Here is a 21383-nt window from a genome sequence, read left to right as displayed (position 1 = left end):
GAGGTTTGAAGAGACACGATCTTGCCATCTGGCAATTTGCATTTCAATCCCAATTTTAATCCCACGAGGAATTATTTTCATTGAAACAACGGCTCACAATAAGTCACGTTAGGATTAAGAACAAATTGCAGCAGTGGTAAGATCGTAGACTGAAATGCAGTAGGGACCGGGTTCAAATCTCGTCAGGTTAATAAAAAAAAATAATTTCTGTTTAATAAAAACATTTCTCATTCCAGATTCACAAAAAAGCTTCTTCTCATATCAAACGTTTAGATTAAACCTATAACATCTCCATATCCAAAAAAATCCTTTTATTTATTTTATTTTTCCTAAAAGTAGGAGGGATTAGAATATTTTTTCATTGTAATGTTTGATCGGATTAACATGAGATTTTCATTTTCATAGTAAACAAGCGTCAAACGTCAGGGCCTAAAAGATTAAAATTTAATTCCTCTAAGGATTACTTATTTGGGGATAACTTCAAGTAATCCCTGAGGGAATTAAATTTAAATTCTAAAAAATATTCGGTCGCGTACTGTTAATCCCAAAAGGATTTAGATCTAGGTCCATATTTTTATCTGTTCCAAGTAACTGTAAAGACGAATTTTGACTGGCCGAACGAACACGATTTCATCCACAGAGATCGGTTTTCATATAAATATTGATGAGGTTATGTCTCTATGGATGAAATCTGACAAATTGTATGGCCTTGGAACAGACATATGTTAGGCTGACCACAATGTGGCCGATAAAATTGTTTTGCCGCGGGTTGGCGTGGGGTAATCTGGCACACGGTGGCAAAACAATGCATTTTCATACCTAGGACCCAAAAGTGCGACTTCGTCGCACTTTTTCTCCGTCCAACAGGAAAAATACTATTCGTACCAAGGACTAAAAGTCTTTTTTAGCGTATTCGATTCCAGACGTCGCCTTCGGCTCTGTCTGGAAACTTCTCACACGCTAAAAAAGACTTTTAGTCCTAGGTACGGAATGTACTGTTTTCAACTACGTAAAATGTGAACTCGCACACGATTTTTCGATACCAGCATTAAACTTGCGCGCTTAGAGTAATTATAATAACTCTTAGCTTGCGCGTATGAGTTCAAATTTTACGTAGTTCAAGAGAGCGTTCTTTTGCTCGTTGTGCCAGATTCCCCGATGCCTAGTTTTTTCTGTTGGCTATTTTGTATTCAATTTTCGGTATAAGGAAGGTTAGACGAAGAGTGTTTTTATTAAAAAGTCCAATATTCCCTTCACGCTTCTAACATTAATAGATGAAATGCTCTCTATCTCTCTATCTTTCTTTCTCACGTTATACATGAAAAGGGGACAGCACCGCTTATGTTCGCTATCGCTATCGCCACAAGCAGAGCATGACATATCCGATTGGCATATCCAAATATGTTGAAAGGGTTAACGTTCTGGTACAAAAACGGAATTATGTACGATAACTCGTCATCCAATCAAAGGGTAATGTCAACCCATTGTTAGTCTTATTTGGTTTGACACAATCATAATCTGTAAGTCTTCAGTCACCAAAACAAAATTCAACCTGATTCTGACCATCCTGACCAACTCACAACACATTGTGTCAATTCTAAAATTATCGGACAAATTTCGTGGAAATTTGGTAGCAGAACTGAACTATCCTGAACACGAAGCTTACATAAGTACTGCATTTAATAATACAGATTCGAATATGGATAACGGCCTATTGGGTGCACCAGACTCGTTAGCCTCACCAGCCTTTCCATACTTTCCTTCCCACTATGTTGATGAAAACTTCAGCGGTTTAAGATACCCCAACTGGGACTCGAACATAAATAATATCAGTTATCCCTATCGTGGACACAGTATGCAAGTAGAACAAACAGCGCTGCGTGGAACAACTTCACAAGGTGTTCCGAACTGGAGTGACTTAAGATACAACAACTATACCTCAGGCTCGGCGAGCAGTAATATTAGGGGGAACGTTGATGGAGATTTTTTGCGAGCAGAACAAGCAGCACCGGGCGCAATAACTCCACAATTTGGCCAAAATTTGCACGGTCTACTGTACAACAACTATCTCTCAGGCTTGCCTAGCATCAATAGGGGGAACGTTGATGGAGATGTTTTGCAAGCAGAACAAGTAGCACCGGGCGCAATAACTCCACAATTTGGCCAAAATTTGCACGGTCTACTGTACAACAACTATCTCTCAGGCTTGCCTAGCATCAATAGGGGGAACGTTGATGGAGATGTTTTGCAAGCAGAACAAGTAGCACCGGGCCCAATAACTCCACAATTTGGCCAAAATTTGCACGGTCTACTGTACAACAGCTATCTCTCAGGCTTGCCTAGCATCAATATGAGGGGGAACGTTGATGGAAATGTTTTGCGAGCAGAACAAGCAGCACCGGGCGCAATAACTCCACAATTTGGCCAAAATTTGCACGGTCTACTGTACAACAACTATCTCTCAGGCTTGCCTAGCATCCATATGAGGGGGAACGTTGATGGAGATTTTTTGCGAGCAGAACAAGCAGCACCGGGCCCAATAACTCCACAATTTGGCCAAAATTTGCACGGTCTACTGTACAACAACTATCTCTCAGGCTTGCCTAGCATCAATATTAGGGGGAACGTTAATGGAGATGTTTTGCGAGCAGAACAAGCCGCACCGGGCCCAATAACTCCACAATTTGGCCAAAATTTGGACGGTTTACGGTACAACAACTATCACTCAGGCATGTCGAGCAGCAATATCAATCGAATGCCTCCTGTTTCGACTTTACATGTTCGTCTAGATCGGAACGCAAAGAATAGCGTTAATGAATCGAATGCTTCCAGGTTAGGACAATCTGTTGGCAATCTGTTCACAGTCATAATTCCAGGTTCATTTCAGATTCGACACGCACACTCCCAAAGTGCAGCATTATGAATCACATGCCAACGTTGTTCTCAAGAATCTTCAGATGGAAGAAGTATTGTCACACGGGAGAACTACGACGCCTGTGGAGAGTGTACCCGACGATGCATCACGATTCGATAAATGTCAGGTAATTGCAACGGATCTTCTTTTATGGAATGCTGGACATATTGTTGAAAATTTTTTCCGTCTGTGATTTCCTATGTGGGTGGATTTGCATCTGTACTGGTTACACTCCTCGTTAAATTTAAATTTTTATTTAAAGTTTGGGGGGATTCTTTTGAAAAACAGCCTACCGAAATCGGACGCATTTTCTATTGGAATTTTTTATATGTGCCCAGAAAGGACTTTGTCCGTAGAAGCCAAAACCACTTTCAAAAACATAGCTAACGCCGACCCGTACGAAACACCTATTCGTATCAAAAGCCTTTAATGTGAAACTCTTCATTTCTCTTACTTCATTTTCTTCTCTGCTGAAAAACTATTCTCCCTTTAAAATCACTTACATTATCCACTCTTTGCCTTGTTATCATATACAACTAAATTGCCGGAGGCAATATAGACAGCCCCGTACGAAGACAAATTTCATAAATTCCTATTTAAACAGCTATATACCGCTATATTTACCTATATTTCACTGTAAATAAACATTTCACAGAGGAATATGCTATTATATAGCTCTATATGCCTGTATATAGCTCAATATAGCTGTATATAGGTATATATAGATGTCCGTATATGGAATCCCTGAAACCCCACACACATAACAAATTATTTCCATGTTAACAGAAACTCTCTAAGTATCATTTTTCCCAAGATATTTCTATTTTACTAAAATCCAATATGGCCGCCGGCAGCCATTTTGTTAGGAGACCGGAAATAGTACCGACGCTTTACATTCGTTAATACCTTTCAAACAAAAAAAATTCATGAAATTCGGTCAAAATTTACTCGAGATATTGTCAAAAAACACCACGTTCACTGTACTTCCGAGTAGCCAGATAAGAGCTCACTCCAAGAGACCTAGCTCACGCTCCGGAGAACATAATTTCATAAAAAAAATTTTCCCTGATTGGTACGGTCAATACCTATCTAATAAAGCTAAAACAGACGAAATATGTTCAAATGTGGCCGACCTACAAGCAAAAACTGCTTGCCGCCCTGTGCCTGTTCCACACCAAGGGGTCTAACTCACGAGTCGGTCATCCGATTTCCATAAACTTTTTTTTTGTCGATCGGTATTGTAAATACCTTTTATTTGACGTATCACTTACAAGTTCGGGAGGGGTCGATCCAAAATCACTCATCTTCGAACTTAGCCTGTCTTTTGACATTACCAAACGGGAAAAAAAAGAATTTTCAAAATCGGATGCGTTTTACTCAAGTTATCGTGCAGACAGACGGACAGACGGACATTTTTTTTTTCGCGGATTTGGCATCTCTAGACAACCACAATAGGTTTCCCCTTACTCAGGGAGTCCAATTCGACGTGTTACAAACGTATGCGTAAACCCATAAGACCCCAGTACTTCGTACGGGTCTAAAAATTCTTCGAAGCTTGTGCGGCTGGTGAAAGGTGAGCAAGAACCGAAAAATTGCAATTTTCTTACAAAAATTTCTCCAGTTACACGTGCCGTACAGCGTCGTGTGGGGTGTCGTTAGAAAGGTAATCACATGTACTATTGAGCCGAATAGGGACTTGATGGTTTTAAAATTCATCCACAGTGAGACATAAGCAGTTGAAGTTTTCAACCGAAGACTTACACTGTTCTTACAGAAATTTCTGGAGGTACACAAAACGTACATGGTCGTGTGTGGTATCATTTGAAAGGTAATTGTATGTGCTTTTGGGCCAAATAGGAAAATGTGGTTTGGATTCATGCGATGAAATAGAAGTTGAAATGTTTAAGTGACCATATTTTATCGCATATGCATCCAAACCCCATAAATCCCTATTTGGTCTAAAAGCACATAAAATTGCAATTTTTCGGTTTTTGCTCACCTTTCACCAGTCACAAAAGCTTCGAAGAATTTTCTTGAAAGTTGTTTTGACCTAAGAGTAATTATACCTAGAGAGGAAATTTCGAACAAAATTACGTATAATATGTGGTCCCAACATGAAATACGAAATGTTTATTGGTATGTGTGTCTGCCCTCTTATATAAGAGGGAAAATTGGACTATCAAAAGCGAAAAAACGTCAACGTATACATGTATTGGTGTAAAATTATACGAAATGTGTATCTTATACAAACTGATGTTGGGACCACATTTCGTCGTACATATTTCCTCTCTAGGTATAATTACTCTAAGGTTTTGGCTTCTAGGGTCGAAGTCCTTTCTAGGTACATATAAAAAATTTGTTTTGCATATCGAAATAGCTTGCTGGACGTGTCCCCGACACTTTTATTCTTAGAAAACCTTCCGGAGTTTTGCATGTTTTTAATTTTCGTTTTTACTTCCAGGTTCAATTAATTAGGGGAAAGAGCGAAGACCCTCTTAAAAATGTCGCAGACGGTCGTCGTAAACGTAAGTTCTACTTCTTCCGCTAACTTGTTTTGCTAGAATGCAAGTCAATTAAGTCGACTGTTTTTCTCATTTAAAAGAAAAGAAAATCTACCAATGTACAGAGTGTAAGAAGGTATTTCACTGGAAGATTCGTCTGACCAGACATTTAAAGATCCACGATTGTAAGTAAAACTCGTAGAAAGGGGTAATGATCCAGGTAATGAATTTCTGTGATAAACTTCTACTTTCAATTTGCTAGGCGAAAGTCGATATAAGTGTGCACAATGTGGTGTAGGTTTCAAACTAAAATCCTATTTGACCGTTCATGAAAGGATTCATTTTGGTAAGAGAAAACAAAGAGCAGTTATTTAAATAGATAATCAAAAAGGGAATTTGATAAGTAGTAGCGGTATCAAATCTTGGGTTTTCAGCAATTATTATCCTAAAAAAAAAATTGTTTTTGATATCTTACTACATCCGAAAACAGACCGAAATTTGCAATGGGTTTTTATCTACAGTGCGCTGCCTTTTCTCACTTCTACCGAGAAATATGACCGTGCTAAGCGCCATAAAAGTGAAAGTTTGAGGTAAACAAGTTAAACAATTGTAACTGATAATTGTTGAGTTTGTCCTCGACATATCCTTGGAGGTGCGTGATAACATTAAACGTAGAAAACGTATGCATTTTTGCTTGCTTTCTGGCGACTAGCTACTGTTGTATGTACAAACCCGATTTTCTTTTAAAAACATAGCTAACGCCGACCCGTACGAAACACCTATTCGTATCAAAAGCCTTTAATGTGAAACTCTTCATTTCTTTTACTTCATTTTCTTCTCTGCTGAAAAACTATTCTCCCTTTAAAATCACTTACATTATCCACTCTTCGCCTTGTTATCATATACAACTAAATTGCCGGAGGCAATATAGACAGCCCCGTACGAAGACAAATTTCATAAATTCCTATTTAAACAGCTATATTTACCTATATTTCACTATCAATAAACATTCCACAAATGCATATGCTATTATATAGCTCTATATGCCTGTATATAGCTCAATATAGCTGTATATAGGTATATATAGATGTCCGTATATGGAATCCCTGAAACCCCACACACATAACATGTTAACAGAAACTCTCTAAGTATCATTTTTCCCAAGATATTTCTATTTTACTAAAATCCAATATGGCCGCCGGCAGCCATTTTGTTAGGAGACCGGAAATAGTACCGACGCTCTACATTCGTTAATACCTTTCAAACAAAAAAAAAATCATGAAATTCGGTCAGAATTTACTCGAGATATTGTCAAAATACACCACGTTCACTGTACTTCCGAGTAGCCAGATAAGAGCTCACTCCAAGAGACCTAGCTCACGCTCCGGAGAACATAATTTCATAAAAAAAAATTTCCCTGATTGGTACGGTCAATACCTATCTAATAAAGCTAAAACAGACGAAATATGTTCAAATGTGGCCGACCTACAAGCAAAAACTGCTTGCCGCCCTGTGCCTGTTCCACACCAAGGGGTCTAACTCACGAGTCGGTCATCCGATTTCCATAAACTTTTTTTTTGTCGATCGGTATTGTAAATACCTTTTATTTGACGTATCACTTACAAGTTTAACGTTTAAATGTCCGGAGATATCTTCGAAAAACCGTAAAGCACTTATTGGGCCACAGCTCGGGAGGGGTCGATCCAAAATCACTCATCTTCGAACTTAGCCTGTCTTTTGACATTACCAAACGGGAAAAAAAAGAATTTTCAAAATCGGATGCGTTTTACTCAAGTTATCGTGCAGACAGACGGACGGACATTTTTTTTTCTTCGCGGATTTGGCATCTCTAGACAACCACAATAGGTTTCCCCTTACTCAGGGAGTCCAATTCGACGTGTTACAAACGTATGCGTAAACCTATAAGACCCCAGTACTTCGTACGGGTCTAAAAACTGTTTTCCACTAGTTTTTCAAGCATATCTGTGGATGTTTTCGCTCAAAAATGGTTTGCGATATATTAAATGAAAGGTACGAGACGAAACAAAATATTTAATTTAAAAAAAAGCGAGAAAGCAATCAAAACTGCATATTTTTCTACTTTTACTGTTTTCCCGCACCTTCCTTTACATTAGGGTCGGTCGATTTTTGAATATTTTCCATCCGAGCTTCTGGACCTAGCTGATCCGACTCAGCGAAGTCTAAAGAAAATTTTAAGACCAAAAAAAATATTTTCAAAAATGTTCTGTGCTTTGCAGAAGACGATTTTTTGAAAATCTTCTAGTTTTTCGAGGTATCGACACTCTAAAGGCTTTCTTGTCTATGCCAAAAAGTGAATTGTTGGTAAAACGGTCTTAGTATAAAGTACAGGGTCTACTCTAATAAACAAACCCAAAAGACACATCCTTTTTGTGACGCAAATACTTTTTCCGGGTAAAAACGTTTCGCAGGTTTCCGATATTTTTATTTGTGAGAGGTTTCTTCTGCAGATTTTTCCACAAAATGAGTTTAAACTTTGTCGCACAATAGCTTATTTCAAAGATACGTTGATAGGGAACCAAGAAGTAAAAAGATTTGGAGAAAAGTTTTAAATGCGGTCGAGTGATCGCCATGAGAGTGACTAAAAATTAGCCATTTTCGACATACATGGAAAAGTGATCTTCCTTAAACAATTAATAAATCATGTTTTTCACGAATGAGCGTACAACATTGAGTGGGTACTCAAATGAAAGCTAAAAGATCAAAGTTTTTTTTTCTACAAAAAAATTTCCAGAATTTTCCGATTTCCTTGCAGTTTTTCCAACTTTTCTTAAAAACGAAGTTTTAAATTTGAGGTTAAAGTTGAATATTTTTTTAATTTGTTCGCAACAATATTTTTTCTTCGTTTAGCATCCCATTACCAAACGTTTTACAAACAAACAGTATTTTGATTATCCGCAATTGAAGCACTTATCGTAAATTTTCATCAAAAATTGGTACCCTTTTTGTATGGCAAATTTTTTTCGTCACTTTTTTTTTATTTAGGTGTGATAGCTGTTGGGTTGGCTCAGAGTGCCTCAAAAACGAAAGAAAATAAGTTTTTAGATTTTCAAAAATGATTCCGGTCTCGAATTAGGCTAAAATTTTGACATTTTCAGCAAAATCGACTCAGACTCCGTAAGATTACCCCTATCACACTGCTACGAATCTCAGCTTTCAAACGATACCAAACACTCCATATTCAATTTTAAAATATAGCTACCGCCGACCCGTACGAAACACCTATTCGTATCAAAAGCCTTTACTGTGAAACTCTTCATTTCTTTTACTTCATTCTCTACTGAAAAGCTATTCGCCCTTTAAAATCACTTACATTATCTTTCTTTGCCTTGTTAGCATATACAAAAAAATTGCCGGAGGCAATATAGACAGCCCCGTACGAAGTCAACTTTCATAAATTCCTATTTAAACAGCTATATACCGATATATTTACCTATATTTTCATATAAATAAACATTTCACAGATGAATATGCTATTATATAGCTCTATATGCCTGTATATAGCTCAATATAGGTGAATATAGATATATATATATAGATGTCCATATATGGAATGCCTGAAACACCACACACACATAACAAATTATTTCCATGCTAACAGAAACTCTCTAAGTACCATTTTTCCCAAGATATATCACTTTTATTAAAATCCCATATGGCCACCGGCAGCCATTTTGTTAGGAGCCCGGAAATTTTACCGACGCTTTACATTCGTTAATACCTTTCAAACAAAAAAAAATTCATGAAATTCGGTCAAAATTTACTCGAGATATTGACAAAATACTCCACGTTCACTGTACGGCCGAGTAGCCGGATAAGAGCTCACTCCAAGAGACCTAGCTCACGCTCCGGAGAACATAATTTCATAAACTTTTTTTTTCCCTGATTGGTACGGTCAATACCTATCTAATAAAGCTAAAACAGACGAAATATGTTCAAATGTGGCCGATCTACAAGCAAAAACTGCTTGCCGCGCTGTGCCTGTTTCACACCAAGGGGTCTAACTCACGAGTCGGTCATCCGATTTCCAAAAATACCTTTTATTTGACGTATCACTTGCAAGTGTAACGTTTGAATGTCCGGAGATATCTTCGAAAATCCGTAAAGCACTTATTGGGCCACAGCTCGGGAGGGGTCGATCCAAAATCACTCATCTTCGAACTTAGCCTGTCTTTTGACATTACCAAACGGGAAAAAAAAGAATTTTCAAAATCGGATGCGTTTTACTCAAGTTATCGTGCAGACAGACAGACGGACATTTTTTTTCACTGATTTGGCATCTCTAGACAACCACAGTAGGTTTCCCCTTACTCAGGGAGTCCAATTCGACGTGTTACAAACGTATGTGTAAACCTATAAGACCCCAGTACTTCGTACGGGTCTAAAAACTATGACTTAGCATGTGAAATATGTGGTAGGACCCCATTTCTTGCAAATTTTGAAATATGTTAGAGCTGACTAAGAAATGCAAAATAAACTTACCTATTAATAAAATTGTTGTATTGCTTGGTCAGTAATTCAACATTGACAAAGTGTTGTATTGCTTTGACTTGACCAAAATTGTTGAAAAAATTTCTTTTATTCAACGAAGGGCGAACGAAACGTCCGCATTATGATTGTAAACGGTAAAACGTTTCTTCACGAATCGTAAACGGTAACACGTTTCGTTCGCCCTTCGTTGAATAAAAGAAATTTTTTCAACAATTTTGGTCAAGTCAAAGCAATACAACACTTTGTCAAAAACTTACCTAAAAGGGGATGAATGGACAATTTCGATTGAAGGTCTTTCACAATATGCATATATGTCACTAAAGAAGTTGTAAACTGGTTTATTTTGCATTTTTTAGTCAGCTCTCACATATTTCAAAATTTGCAAGAAATGGGGTCCCACCACAATAATTCAGTTTGAAGGGCTGAAAGGGGAGGGAAGTATGGAGGGGATTTTTGGGCTACCCTTCCAAAACCTCATTTTTTTACATCCCAAACAATATCCAATCACTGGTTTGTCTCTACCCGATCTGTAAATGTTCGGACTTTTTTTTGGTCCTTATTAACTACACTACCCCACCTTTTGGGTGGGTCAGGTCCCTTGACTGACTTAATTTATCACTAAAAAAAATTTATAGATCAGAAATATTATTCCCATTTTGGGACTTTATTCAACACACAACCTGAATTAAATCTTTGTAGTAAGACTAATACCACCGAACCATCTAGGAATTTCTACCAATTTTCCCTTTAAGCGAATTGTGACAGAATTGACTATCGAGACGAAGAGACTGGTTTCAACATGAGTAGGGGAGGTTAGTACAGAACTGACACCTTCATCGGTTGATTCCGATAACTTTCTCACAAAACAATTTTTGTTCAATTTTTTGTTACGATTTTTTCTATACTCGTGCATGTATATCGAATTTTGTAACTGACTAGTTTTGGGGGGTCGGCGAAATATGTTCAGTCACGTTCGTAGACTTTAGTAGCTTTGCAACATTGCTCATACCACCCACCGGAAAGTCACTTAAATCTGCTTAAATTGCATTTGAAACCAGTTTCTGTATAATAGCGCATGGATTTAGTTCACAAAATGTTATACTAGAGGGCGACGTTTACGTACATTCATTTCAGTATAAACGGCAACTGTTCGAAGAAATGGTTGGAATATCAAAATTATCTTGAGGTAATTTCGTTTACCAGGTCATCGATTCCATTTTCGTAGATATAATATCAGAAAACCTTTTGCTGGGTATTAATTTCAAATTTCGGTGAGGCAGGATATAAAAAATCTTTTTTCGATGCCGAAAACAGAGTTCAATTCCGAGATACATACACCGCGATAAACTTAATATTTCAAAAATTTGGTTCTTAGGTCCGTTCAAATGTTCGACTTGTAATGCTGTGTTCAAATATAAAACTCATCTAGCTCGTCATGAATTGAATCATACTGGTAAGTGAAAATGAAGAAGGAAGAATGTATTGTTGCTAAAAGAGAGTGCTAAATTGAATATTCAAAAGGGTGCTCGGCACCTTCTGTTTCTTCTGGATGTTAAAGCCGATAGATTGTTTGATTTGTCCAGTTTGTTTCTTCATTTTTTATCGATTCACAACTACAGTAAATCTTGACTCATCCATTTCCGAGTCCATATCCTGTCTGAAAATTTTTAATTTTTTACGAAGCTTCTTTCTCTTTCAGATGAACAATTATTCCCGTGTGACATCTGCAAGAAAGTATTTCGGCGTTATGTATTTTTGGTGGATCACAAGAATCTTCACACAGGTTTGTTTATCGACTCCGAAAATGGAGACCTCGAAATAAACTGAAATTTTGGTTGCAGGTGAAAGGCCTTACGAGTGCAACGTATGCAATAAAACGTTTGCCATACGTATCGCGTTAACCAATCATCGTAAGGTACACGAAGAGTAGGAAAGGAGCCGATATCCGATTTTTGCTAATTTCTAAGATTTCTCGTATTGGAGCAACGACGACGGCGGAAAAAAGAAACATTTTTAGTCTATGGAAAGAAAATCCTTTTATTTGTGTTGTCGATGGATTAGTTTTGTATGAGTGTGATTAAATTTTGAATTAAATGTCTCCTGCTCGAGGTGTTTGTCTGTACAAAAAACGTTTTGACATTGGGTCGATGCGGCCTTAACCGTGTGAAATTGAGTTTCACACCAAATCTTTGCGAAAGCGGTCGGATCAGGTACCCTTTGAAGTTTTTCCATGCAAAAGTATCTAGGTGTCTCCAACCCGTTTGCGAGCTCTGTGTTGAATTGAGCGTGAAAACTCACCATGATAGGGCATTTTGGATGATCTTAGATCATTGATCTACCCTGAAAGCTACAAAAGCGCTATCCTTATTTTAATAGCTGAATAACGTTTGTTTTCTTGTAAGTAGAGATCTTTATCTATCTGGTTATCCATGAACTTTAAAAATATGCTGTGAAGTATGTGCGTTGAAGCCTTCACGTATACGTGCATATGTACGAAATAAACTTAAGAAAAAAATACGTCCGATTTTGGTGTGGGCAGTTTTTCCGAAGAACCCCGCACTGAACAAAAATGATTGAAAATCTTAACTGTAACGGGTAACCAACGCGCTTCAAGCATTATCGATACTCTAAAAAAAAGGGTACTGAACCTTGACAGAGACAGTGTATGACACAGTCGATTTTGACGAGGACCTAAATTCATAAGTAGCCCTTTGATTTTGGTGCAAAACGCTTACTATCCAAATGCAAGAAACGAATACGTAAACGATTATAATAGGATTTAAATTCCTCCTTTGAACGTATTTTCGTCGTCTGCTCCTGCCTGTTTGAAAATATAGTTCTTTCTGCAGCCGACCACTTTGATCACTATTGCTTGAAGTGTGCGTTGAGGTAACTGTTTCCAGGTGAGATTTTCGATTTTTTTTTTGTCATAAGAAATCTGGAAAATAAGCAAAAACCAACGATAAAGCTCGCAAAGCTTGTAAGTCAATTTTCGGAAACTTTTGAAATTTAATGTATGGGCAGAAGCACAGCACTGCTACTAGCACGAACATAGAAAATATTCGGAGGTTGATGAAATCACAGTAGGCACTGCGTATATGTTATACAGATGATGACTTGTTTTCGTTGTATGAGTTAAAACATACAATACAAACAATCACTAAAGCCTCCAAATTTGACACTTGTCAATTCAGTGTTCATGCTAGTAGCAGAGCTGTGGCAGAAGTAACTATCCGAAATTGGTATACTTACGAACCAGAGAAATGATAACAGCCGCCTCACCAGCGCAGCTCCATCTGTCATCATTTCTATGTTACGAACTTTACTCGAAAAAATCAACTACAAAATAATTTGCATAAGAGACTTAACTAACAAATAATTTGGATATGTGACTTAGCTATGGAAAACTTTAGTAAATAATTTTCAAAAAAGACTTAGCTATGAAAAATCAACTACAAATAATTTGAATAATTTGCATAAGAGACTTAAGTCCCTTGCAAATTAGGGCATCATTGTCTTACGTACGTCGTACGTATCGATTTTCTTCTGTTCTAAATGTCAGATTTCAAGGCCATATTGTGTATAAGGCCAGTTTAAAACGGTTAAGTATGGGCACTGTCAATGGTTGAAATGCAATATTTTCAGCATTACTTAAAATGCAACGTCTTCAGTATTGTTTGCCGCTTCTTCCGTATTGCCGATTGGAGGCAGCTATGGTTCAAATGCAACACAATTCAAATTTCATTGACAGGAAAGACGAGCTGAAAATTGTCAAAACTCATCACTCGAAACTTGTGCGGTCAGTTTCTCTATCGAACATATATTTTACACAAAAACAAAATCAAAATTTTGTGATTGCGTCGGTGTTTGCTCAAAACTCAAAGTTCAATTTAAGAATATTTTATTGATAAGCGAAAAATGGAATCTTTATCAACAATTTACGATGATTGAAAAATATGTGGTATGCCTTGTGATGAGTTCATTAACAAAGAAAACAAACAGAAAATCTAACTCGACTGCCACTTTGCATTTCTTCAGAAAAAAAATTAAATATTTGCAATATCAGCAACGACCTAAATTAGTCTTATTACACGGCTTTTGAAGGTGAGTAATGCTGTTGCTATTATACAATCTGATGAAATTAGCTCTACTAAAACGGTCGTTATGGAAATAATAACCGCATGTGAAACGGATATGTTATCTAGTGCTAACGATATTGCGACGACTGACATCTGTTTCTGAGCTAATCAGTTATTTTGGTTACTTTACTAGTCTCATTTATTTGAGAGGTAGGCAAGAAACACCGAAATACGCGGTTTTTAGTAGACAATATATAAGATACGCATACCCGTATGTTCTGAATGAATTAATAAAATGCAAGGTTGCGATCGCTAACGATTTTTATTAGCGACGCTAACGCTAATTTCGAAAAATGTTAGCGTCGCTAAACTTATTCGCTAACAGAAAAAAGTTAGCGCGCTAGTAGCGGCCGCTAATAGCGATCGCTAATGTTTCGCTAAAAGATCTAGTGAATAAAACGATTTTTTAATAATAAATTTTTTAACACTTTTAATCATGCTGAACATGACGAAATCTAAATAAAATTTTTAAATATTGTTTTTGATGAACTTTGATTGATGAAAATTTATTAGATTTTATGATTACGAAGCTGCAAAGCTCCCATTTCTCAATTAACAGATATCGGCTCTCTAATTTCGAAAAACTGGAAAGTCTTTCAGAAGGGACACTACTGAGATTAACAGTATTGTATTCAAAGAATAGCTGACCAATTTCAGGATGACTTTTCAAAAAACTGTCATCTGACATGCAGAAGGTCATCTACATTGCAAATCGATAATTTTTGAATCCACAAAATCTTGTATTTCCAAAGTATCTTGAAATGTCTTTAAATAATGTCTGAGCAATGTTTTTCTTTAGCCAGCAACCACTTGTCAAATAGAATAAAACTGGTCCGAAAAGAATTGCCTTTGTTCACAATGTAGACAAAAGTTCGACAGTAATGTTCCGAAAATAAATGTTAAAGATTCTCTTTTTACGGGAGTTTCAAAAGATTGTGCGTAATAGCTATTTGCATCCTAGGGATGAATAATTCTAAAAACAAGCTTTCATGTGAATTTTGGTAATCCAAAGAATTGTGAATTGAAATTGGTCTACTCAAGCAAAACACGACAACCATTTTATGACAACTCATTGACATCTACAACAGTCAAGAAACTGCCATGCCAAAAATACGTCAGTTTCTCCGTTGCTTTCAACGGAATTTTAAAGTAGGTTTCATAACTTGATTTTTCAACACTTCACTTCTAGTTATGCAAATAACAATTTTAATAATTAATTTGTTCAACACCTAGAAAGTTCTATTATTCATTAGCGAAGTGATTAGCGATCAGCGAAAATAATTTCGCTAATGTCATTCTAGCGAGCGCTAACGCTAGTAGCGACAAATTTTCAAAATCAGCGTCGCTATTAGCGGCGCTAGTAGCGACGCTAATGCAACCTTGATAAAATGTTTTAAAAAAAGATACTCATATTAGGACTCCTAAATTTAAGGAGTAAAACATCGCTGAACCTTCAACACTTTGTTTGTTCAGAAAATTGATTTGAATTTGAGTAAAAGAAGGCATGATACGCCTGGTTTCTAAACACGGTTTTTCAGTAATAATAGAGCGTATCGGTCATATTTGAACGACGGTTATTATCACGACAGAGTAAAGTTAACCAGGCAGGAGTGCTGATTTGACTAGGGACTAGTTTCGAAAAATCGCTCCTGCCTGGTTTATTTTACTCTGCCGTGTTATTATGTTGTAGTCATTGTTAACAAAATTCGTAGAAATTTCTGTTTATCAATATTCTCTTTTCTTCCCCTGCATTTATAAAGATACATTTTTGTTTCTATACTTTTGTACGGTGGATACATTTGTTCCTATGTGAAGATTATCATGCTCAGGGTACCAATGGAAGTAAAAGAAATACACAATTAACCTGTTGCAAACGGCAAGGGTGTAAGCATATTAGTATCGCGTCTATTACTTCAATCGATCAGTTCTTAGTTAGTTGATTTCAAATCTTGTACTTCAATTTTTTAACTTGTATTTTACTATATAACGGACCATATAGATTGTGGATCTGAGCACTATTTCACAGGACTCTCGATGATTGACGCTGTCGGCAAGTCGGTCACTTCTGTCACTTTATCGAACAATATTTTCATGGACAATGTGATCGAAAATTTAATTTCCTAACAAATGCTTTTTATTTTTAAATTTCGTATCTCAAAAGACCGACTTGAAGGCAGTGCCATCGCTGATTTTTGCGGTAGTGACGATAACAATTTCCACAATCTATTACCTAGAGCTTGATTATTTTTGTCGTCGTTATCGATAACAGATGAATAGCCAGGTTCATGATGTAACAAATAGACATCGGTTTTTCGTCTAACTATAATTCGGTGATCTTAAAAACACCAGCTCATTTAAAACTAGTGAGAAAACGAGGACTGGAATTATTAAAAAATTAAGTCAGTCAAGGAATCTGACGCACCCAAGATGTGGGGCCTAGTACAGTAAAATTGAAGTACAAAAAGATTTCACGACAGCCTATTAAAAATACTTTCATAGATGGAAGTAATAGACCCGATAATATACTGGTCACCTGTAATCGTAAGCACTACAATACGCTAACACTGTTACGAATCCAATGTGTAAGTGAACTATTTTTGAGCATTTTCTGAATCTTGGGTCAGCCAACTTTTTGTTACATTTTCAAGGTAAACGTTTTTTAGCTATTGAAAGTGAAAGTGATATCTACCATTATCGCCATTCAAAGAGCTTCAAAGTTTCTTTTTTGTGTTAGACATATCACCATTCAAAAATGTCGAAATCTCGACTTTACCTGGCTGTTGCTCCGTGGCCAGGTTGTTGAGAGAAGCAATTTTGACACGAATTACCTTACAATTAGTCCTTCTATCCGTTGCTATAACAATCTGTATTTAAATTGACTCGTGGGTCCCGCACGGCCACGTGTGTCGGTTCTCCGAAACGGGTGGACAGACCCGGAAACTTAATACAGTTTCGTGTAGTACTCGAGTCCCTCAACCAGAACTACAAAAAAATCAGAGGTGGTGTCGCGACTCTATTTGAGTTTTGTTCAACCCCACCGTGACTGATGCGATCTGTCTGACCTGAACTAAACTGAAATGGAAAATTTTTGTAAGCAACGAACTTCTAGCTTCTAACTTTCAGTACCTTATTTAGAGTACCACTTGATGCTTGAAGTGCGTTGACACTGCTAATACTTGAAGTGCGTTGTTGTTAGTCATGTAACCTGAACATCTGTGAGGTCAAGTGAGGTCAATATTATTCAGGTAGAATCAGGTTTCAGGTTGAGCTCAGATCAATTGAAGTCGGATTTCAGGTTGACCTGACCTGTTGCGAGTTTTATCAAATATTCTCAATTTTTCTCGGATAGGAGTTATGGAAGAAGAAGAAGAAGAAGAAGAAGAAGAAGAAGGAGTTATGGATAACAACGAGGATTGAATTCTCACAGAACAAAAACAACACTCACGAGTAAAAATTGTCACTCGTTAAGTGTCCATTCCACTCAACAAAAAGTACTCCGTGAGAGAGCTGTGAGAGAGCAAGCTGTCAAATAAACAAAGAAAAAATTGACAAAATTCAATTTTGTCTCTCACACGGAGTACTTTTTTGGTAAGAGGAAACTAAGCATTAGCATCCGTGTGTGTTGTTTGCATTGATGATAACGTAATGATTTTTGGAATTTTCATCTCCCTTTTCGTTCAATAAAATAAAAATTTCTGCGCAATACGATGGTGCTGTTTCACAATTTACTTTCAACAACGTTATATTATTCAACGGTTCATTTACAAAATTAAATTCAAGTTTCGGGGAAGTTAATCGGTAAAATTGTTTTTTGTTTGTTTTGTTTCATATATATTCGATCCACCGAACGGTGTCAGCTTTATAAAATTTATATTAATGCACACGTACAGAGCATTCTCTCATGCCATCGTCATCAACTTAAAGGAATTCGTCACACCAATCGTTCAAACACTGATAGCAATCGGCCGCTTGTTTCGAATTTGCTTGACAGACTTCTTTCATCCATTCCTTGAACAGTTCGGAATCCTTTTTCAGAACCAGATATTGTCCGAGAACCGTATAGGCCTGCAAAAAAACGAGAAAAGAAATTGTTCAAACCAAACGTTTACTGTGTTGTGATACATGAAGGGCATCGAGCGGGTACTTTTTGTTGTTATTGACATAACCTAACAATGTTTACGAATCGTGCACAGTCATTTTGGGTGCGGAATATACCTCCTACGTATAATAAATTAGCTTACCTTGTCAAAACCAGCTTCAACCAACCGCTTGCCCAGTACGTCGCCAACACCGGCCAAATCGGATACAGGCTTTTCGCCCATCGGTTCGGCAACGAAATTCAAATGTTTTTGTGATGTACTCGACATTTTGTCCAAGCAGTGTGAGTCAAACGTTTGTATTTGAAATATTGTATTTACTAGCGGATACTGCTTCGGATGGGGGCGTTAGTTTTCCTTTTTACTACGTCTAGTCTGTGGACACAATAACACAAAATCGAATCACAGAAAAAATTGTCACGGAGGAAAATTGGACGCTGCTTTTTAGATCGTGTCTTGGGTTGGTTTTTGGATTGGTTCCTGTTTGCCTTTTGACGTTTAATTTATTTGAAGTTTGGTGTTTTCCATTCATATCCGCTAGATGTCTACTGGAACCAGTTTTCGGTGAGTTGGAAAAATTGAATTTTAAATTTTCTTGAGACTCCTCTCGCTCCTCTCTCAAGTCTGTAGGGTGTTAGCACAATTAACTCTTTCTATTACTCCTGTTTCAATAAATTAATTATTTCAAAGTGTAATACACATAGGTCTTACGGTCTTACACAAGTAAATGAACGTTAGGTTTTAAAAGACTTGGTTTTGCTTTTTTTCGTTGAGTTCAGTGTTGAACGATGGTAAATGATTTTTAGGTGTTGTTGAGATTTATATCAGGCGTTTACCCTTTTACTGATGGGATTATGTTGACACCGATTAAAATTTTATATACAGAACGAAATTTAAATATTTTTTCTTAATTAATTAGTAATTTAGCGATTGTAATTAAATAATTAATTATTTGCCATAGAATTGTCGACTTTTTTTGACAAATTTTTTGAAACATTGATGATATTGGCTCTCAAACGTTTGTTTGATGTAAAATCAAAAAATTAATTCGACATTTTATGGCAAATAATTAAGTATGTAATAGGTGATGGAATTTGTTTATGTACTGTCCGTTTGACAAGCGGATCGCCACGGTTCAGCAGTGGGTTTCGAACATTTGTTTTTTACACGTTGGCACACGTGCTCTTGTCAGATTCAAGATTGTTTTTACGAAGGTTACGCTGATTATACTTTGTGAAAAAGGCCAATACCTTGCAAATATGTCACAACTTGGACAGAATTTGACACTACAATATCTGCAACATAAAAAACCAAATATTCGAAACCCACTGAAACCCCGTGCTTCCATCTACGTAGTATACACATACTAGGTGAGCCAATCTTAATCTATTAGTCACGAAAAAATTACTAATTAATTAATTAAGAAGAAATACAGAAAATAAGATCTTATCGTCAAAACGTTAAAGACATATTTTGTTTACGTGTATGTGTGGTATGTATATAATGCAGCTGTATTTTTTTAGAATTAGTTGTGACGTAGTAACGACAATTCCTACTTCAGTCGCACATAAAAACCAGTTTTTAATAATTAAATTAAGTAGACCGTTATGATTACAGCGGAATACCGAAGACCACTTAATTTTACCTTATAGACTGTTACGATCAGAGCGAGAAAACCGACGACTAGTAATTATAACTTGCCTTGGGGTACTTGTCAAAGTATTTGCTTCTCTTTCAACGTGGTACATTGAGAGCGAGAGGACGTAAGACCAGTTTATTTTAACTTGCCTTGGGGTACTTGTCAAAATATCTTCTTCTCTTTCATCATAACACTCTATTATATTTGTCATTTAATATTTGGCTCCCATGACAAGTTGAAATAACTGGTACGAATAAGGGTGGGACGGATCAGTTTTTTTTAGTGATTTTCTGTCACGTATTAGCAGAAACATGAAAAATAAGAAACTCTCAAAATATTGTCTCATTTAAAAGATTTTACAAAATATGAAAATAGCACTTCCCACTCTGAACTTAGTCAAATATGGTTTAACGAAGAAAATCGTCGCAAAGTCGTTAATCGTACGTAACATGAGTATAGACTGTTATGATCAGAGCGAGAAAACCGAAGACTAGTTATTATAACTTGCCTTGAGGTACTTGTCAAAATATCTTTTTCTCTTTGATCATAACACTCTATTGTTTTTGTAACGTCACCAATCACCAACACAAAAATTTAGTGTCGGCTGTGAAAATTGAAATAATTTCGATGATTTCGATGTTATTTAATACAGATTTTGTGCGGAAAGGTGCTTCTTGTGTTTGCTTAGCGGTTGACTTAAAATGTTCGTCAAAGCCACCAAAATGATGAGAAATTTATTATGGCCAATCATGTAAACAAACAACAATATTGTCGTTTGGCGGGATGTGAGGTTCAAAAGAGATGACCAAGTAGAAATAAAATGTCGGCGGTAATCTTAAAAATTACGTTTTACCGGAAACGCTTTAGTTTAAATGTGTGTACGTTTCCGGTGAAATAAATTAATGCGAAAGCATCCACTTTTGGGTAGCTTTACGATAACACCTTTAGTTAGAGGGGTGTCACATCCTTAAGCTGCAATCGCAGTTCACCGTTTAGACAATGCGCATGCGCAGAGAGAAAATTCTCTCTGTGATCATGCGCAATATCTAAACGGAGACCCAAAACAATGAAGTGCGCTGGCACCTTTATTACACATTTCCTTCTCTCTGATCATAACAGTTCTCTGAGTCACGTCAAAACGAGAGAAATCACATACAAATTTAAGCCAAAATCTCATTCATTAATCTTTGACAGCTGACCAGAGACAAATTAATTTTAACTGTTTTTCCTTTTTCGTTCTAATTAAACACTCTACACACAGTGTTAAAGGAGAAAGGAAACTTAAGTGGTCTTGAGAATGTCAAAATGAGAAAAAATACATAGTGTTCACGGAGAGCGAGCTCTGACCAGTTAATTTAAACAAACCTGTGGGTCGAACGTCAAAATTAGAGGAATTATACAAATGTAATCTAGGCTTACGCTCGATGTTTTTTAATCATTCGTGAATTTTTGACAGATCAGTTGTATTTAATATAATATTATGATTAAAGAGACAGAAATATTTTGAAAAGTACTCCAAGACAAGTTATAATAAACTGGTCTTCGATCTTCTCACTCACATTG

At 36.7% G+C, this 21383-nt stretch overlaps 2 protein-coding genes and 1 long non-coding RNA gene across 6 annotated transcripts in view; 1 reads left to right on the top strand and 2 right to left on the bottom strand.

The window, feature by feature from the left end:
* The window catches only part of LOC119079141, a 29390-nt gene extending 9923 nt beyond the window's left edge, over positions 1–19467 (bottom strand). The window contains exons 1-3 of the long non-coding RNA XR_005088107.1: positions 19457–19467; positions 12381–12392; positions 5498–5504 (exon numbers count right to left, since the gene is read on the bottom strand). This is a non-coding gene — a long non-coding RNA (uncharacterized LOC119079141). The remainder of the gene's footprint in view (positions 1–5497; positions 5505–12380; positions 12393–19456) is intronic.
* On the top strand, positions 1508–12060 carry LOC119079047 (zinc finger protein 600-like). Of its 4 annotated transcripts, XM_037186838.1 has the most exons (8): positions 1508–2832; positions 2888–3041; positions 5376–5439; positions 5517–5600; positions 5678–5761; positions 11321–11398; positions 11645–11728; positions 11787–12060. In XM_037186838.1, the coding sequence occupies exons 1-8, from the start codon at positions 1700–1702 to the stop codon at positions 11873–11875; spliced, it is 1770 nt and encodes a 589-aa protein (XP_037042733.1). In that variant the 5' UTR covers positions 1508–1699; the 3' UTR covers positions 11876–12060. The 4 variants fall into 4 exon arrangements, with proteins under 4 accessions (XP_037042733.1, XP_037042734.1, XP_037042735.1 ...); XM_037186839.1 differs by lacking the exon at positions 5678–5761; XM_037186840.1 differs by lacking the exons at positions 5517–5600; positions 5678–5761.
* Positions 17793–18684, bottom strand: LOC119079130 (barrier-to-autointegration factor). The gene is made up of 2 exons (XM_037186959.1): positions 18326–18684; positions 17793–18149 (listed from the first exon to the last, which is right to left on the bottom strand). Exons 1-2 carry the CDS (start codon positions 18449–18451, stop codon positions 18003–18005), a joined length of 273 nt encoding a protein of 90 aa, XP_037042854.1. The 5' UTR covers positions 18452–18684; the 3' UTR covers positions 17793–18002.
* Positions 19468–21383: the final 1916 nt, after the last annotated feature.

Source organism: Bradysia coprophila, unplaced genomic scaffold (genome assembly GCF_014529535.1).
Source record: "Bradysia coprophila strain Holo2 unplaced genomic scaffold, BU_Bcop_v1 contig_297, whole genome shotgun sequence".
In the NCBI taxonomy this organism is placed as follows: domain Eukaryota; kingdom Metazoa; phylum Arthropoda; class Insecta; order Diptera; family Sciaridae; genus Bradysia; species Bradysia coprophila.
This window is presented reverse-complemented; position numbering and strand designations above follow the sequence as displayed.

Coding starts and splice junctions, on each gene's coding strand:
- LOC119079130 (XM_037186959.1), bottom strand. CDS start 18,451: ATGTCGAGTACATCACAAAAACATTTGAATTTCGTTGCCGAACCGATG. Junction 18,150..18,325: donor TTGAAGCTGGTTTTGACAAG/GTAAGCTAATTT, acceptor GTTTTTTTGCAG/GCCTATACGGTTCTCGGACA.
- LOC119079047 (XM_037186838.1), top strand. CDS start 1,700: ATGGATAACGGCCTATTGGGTGCACCAGACTCGTTAGCCTCACCAGCC. Junction 5,601..5,677: donor ACATTTAAAGATCCACGATT/GTAAGTAAAACT, acceptor TCAATTTGCTAG/GCGAAAGTCGATATAAGTGT. Junction 11,399..11,644: donor TCATGAATTGAATCATACTG/GTAAGTGAAAAT, acceptor TTTCTCTTTCAG/ATGAACAATTATTCCCGTGT.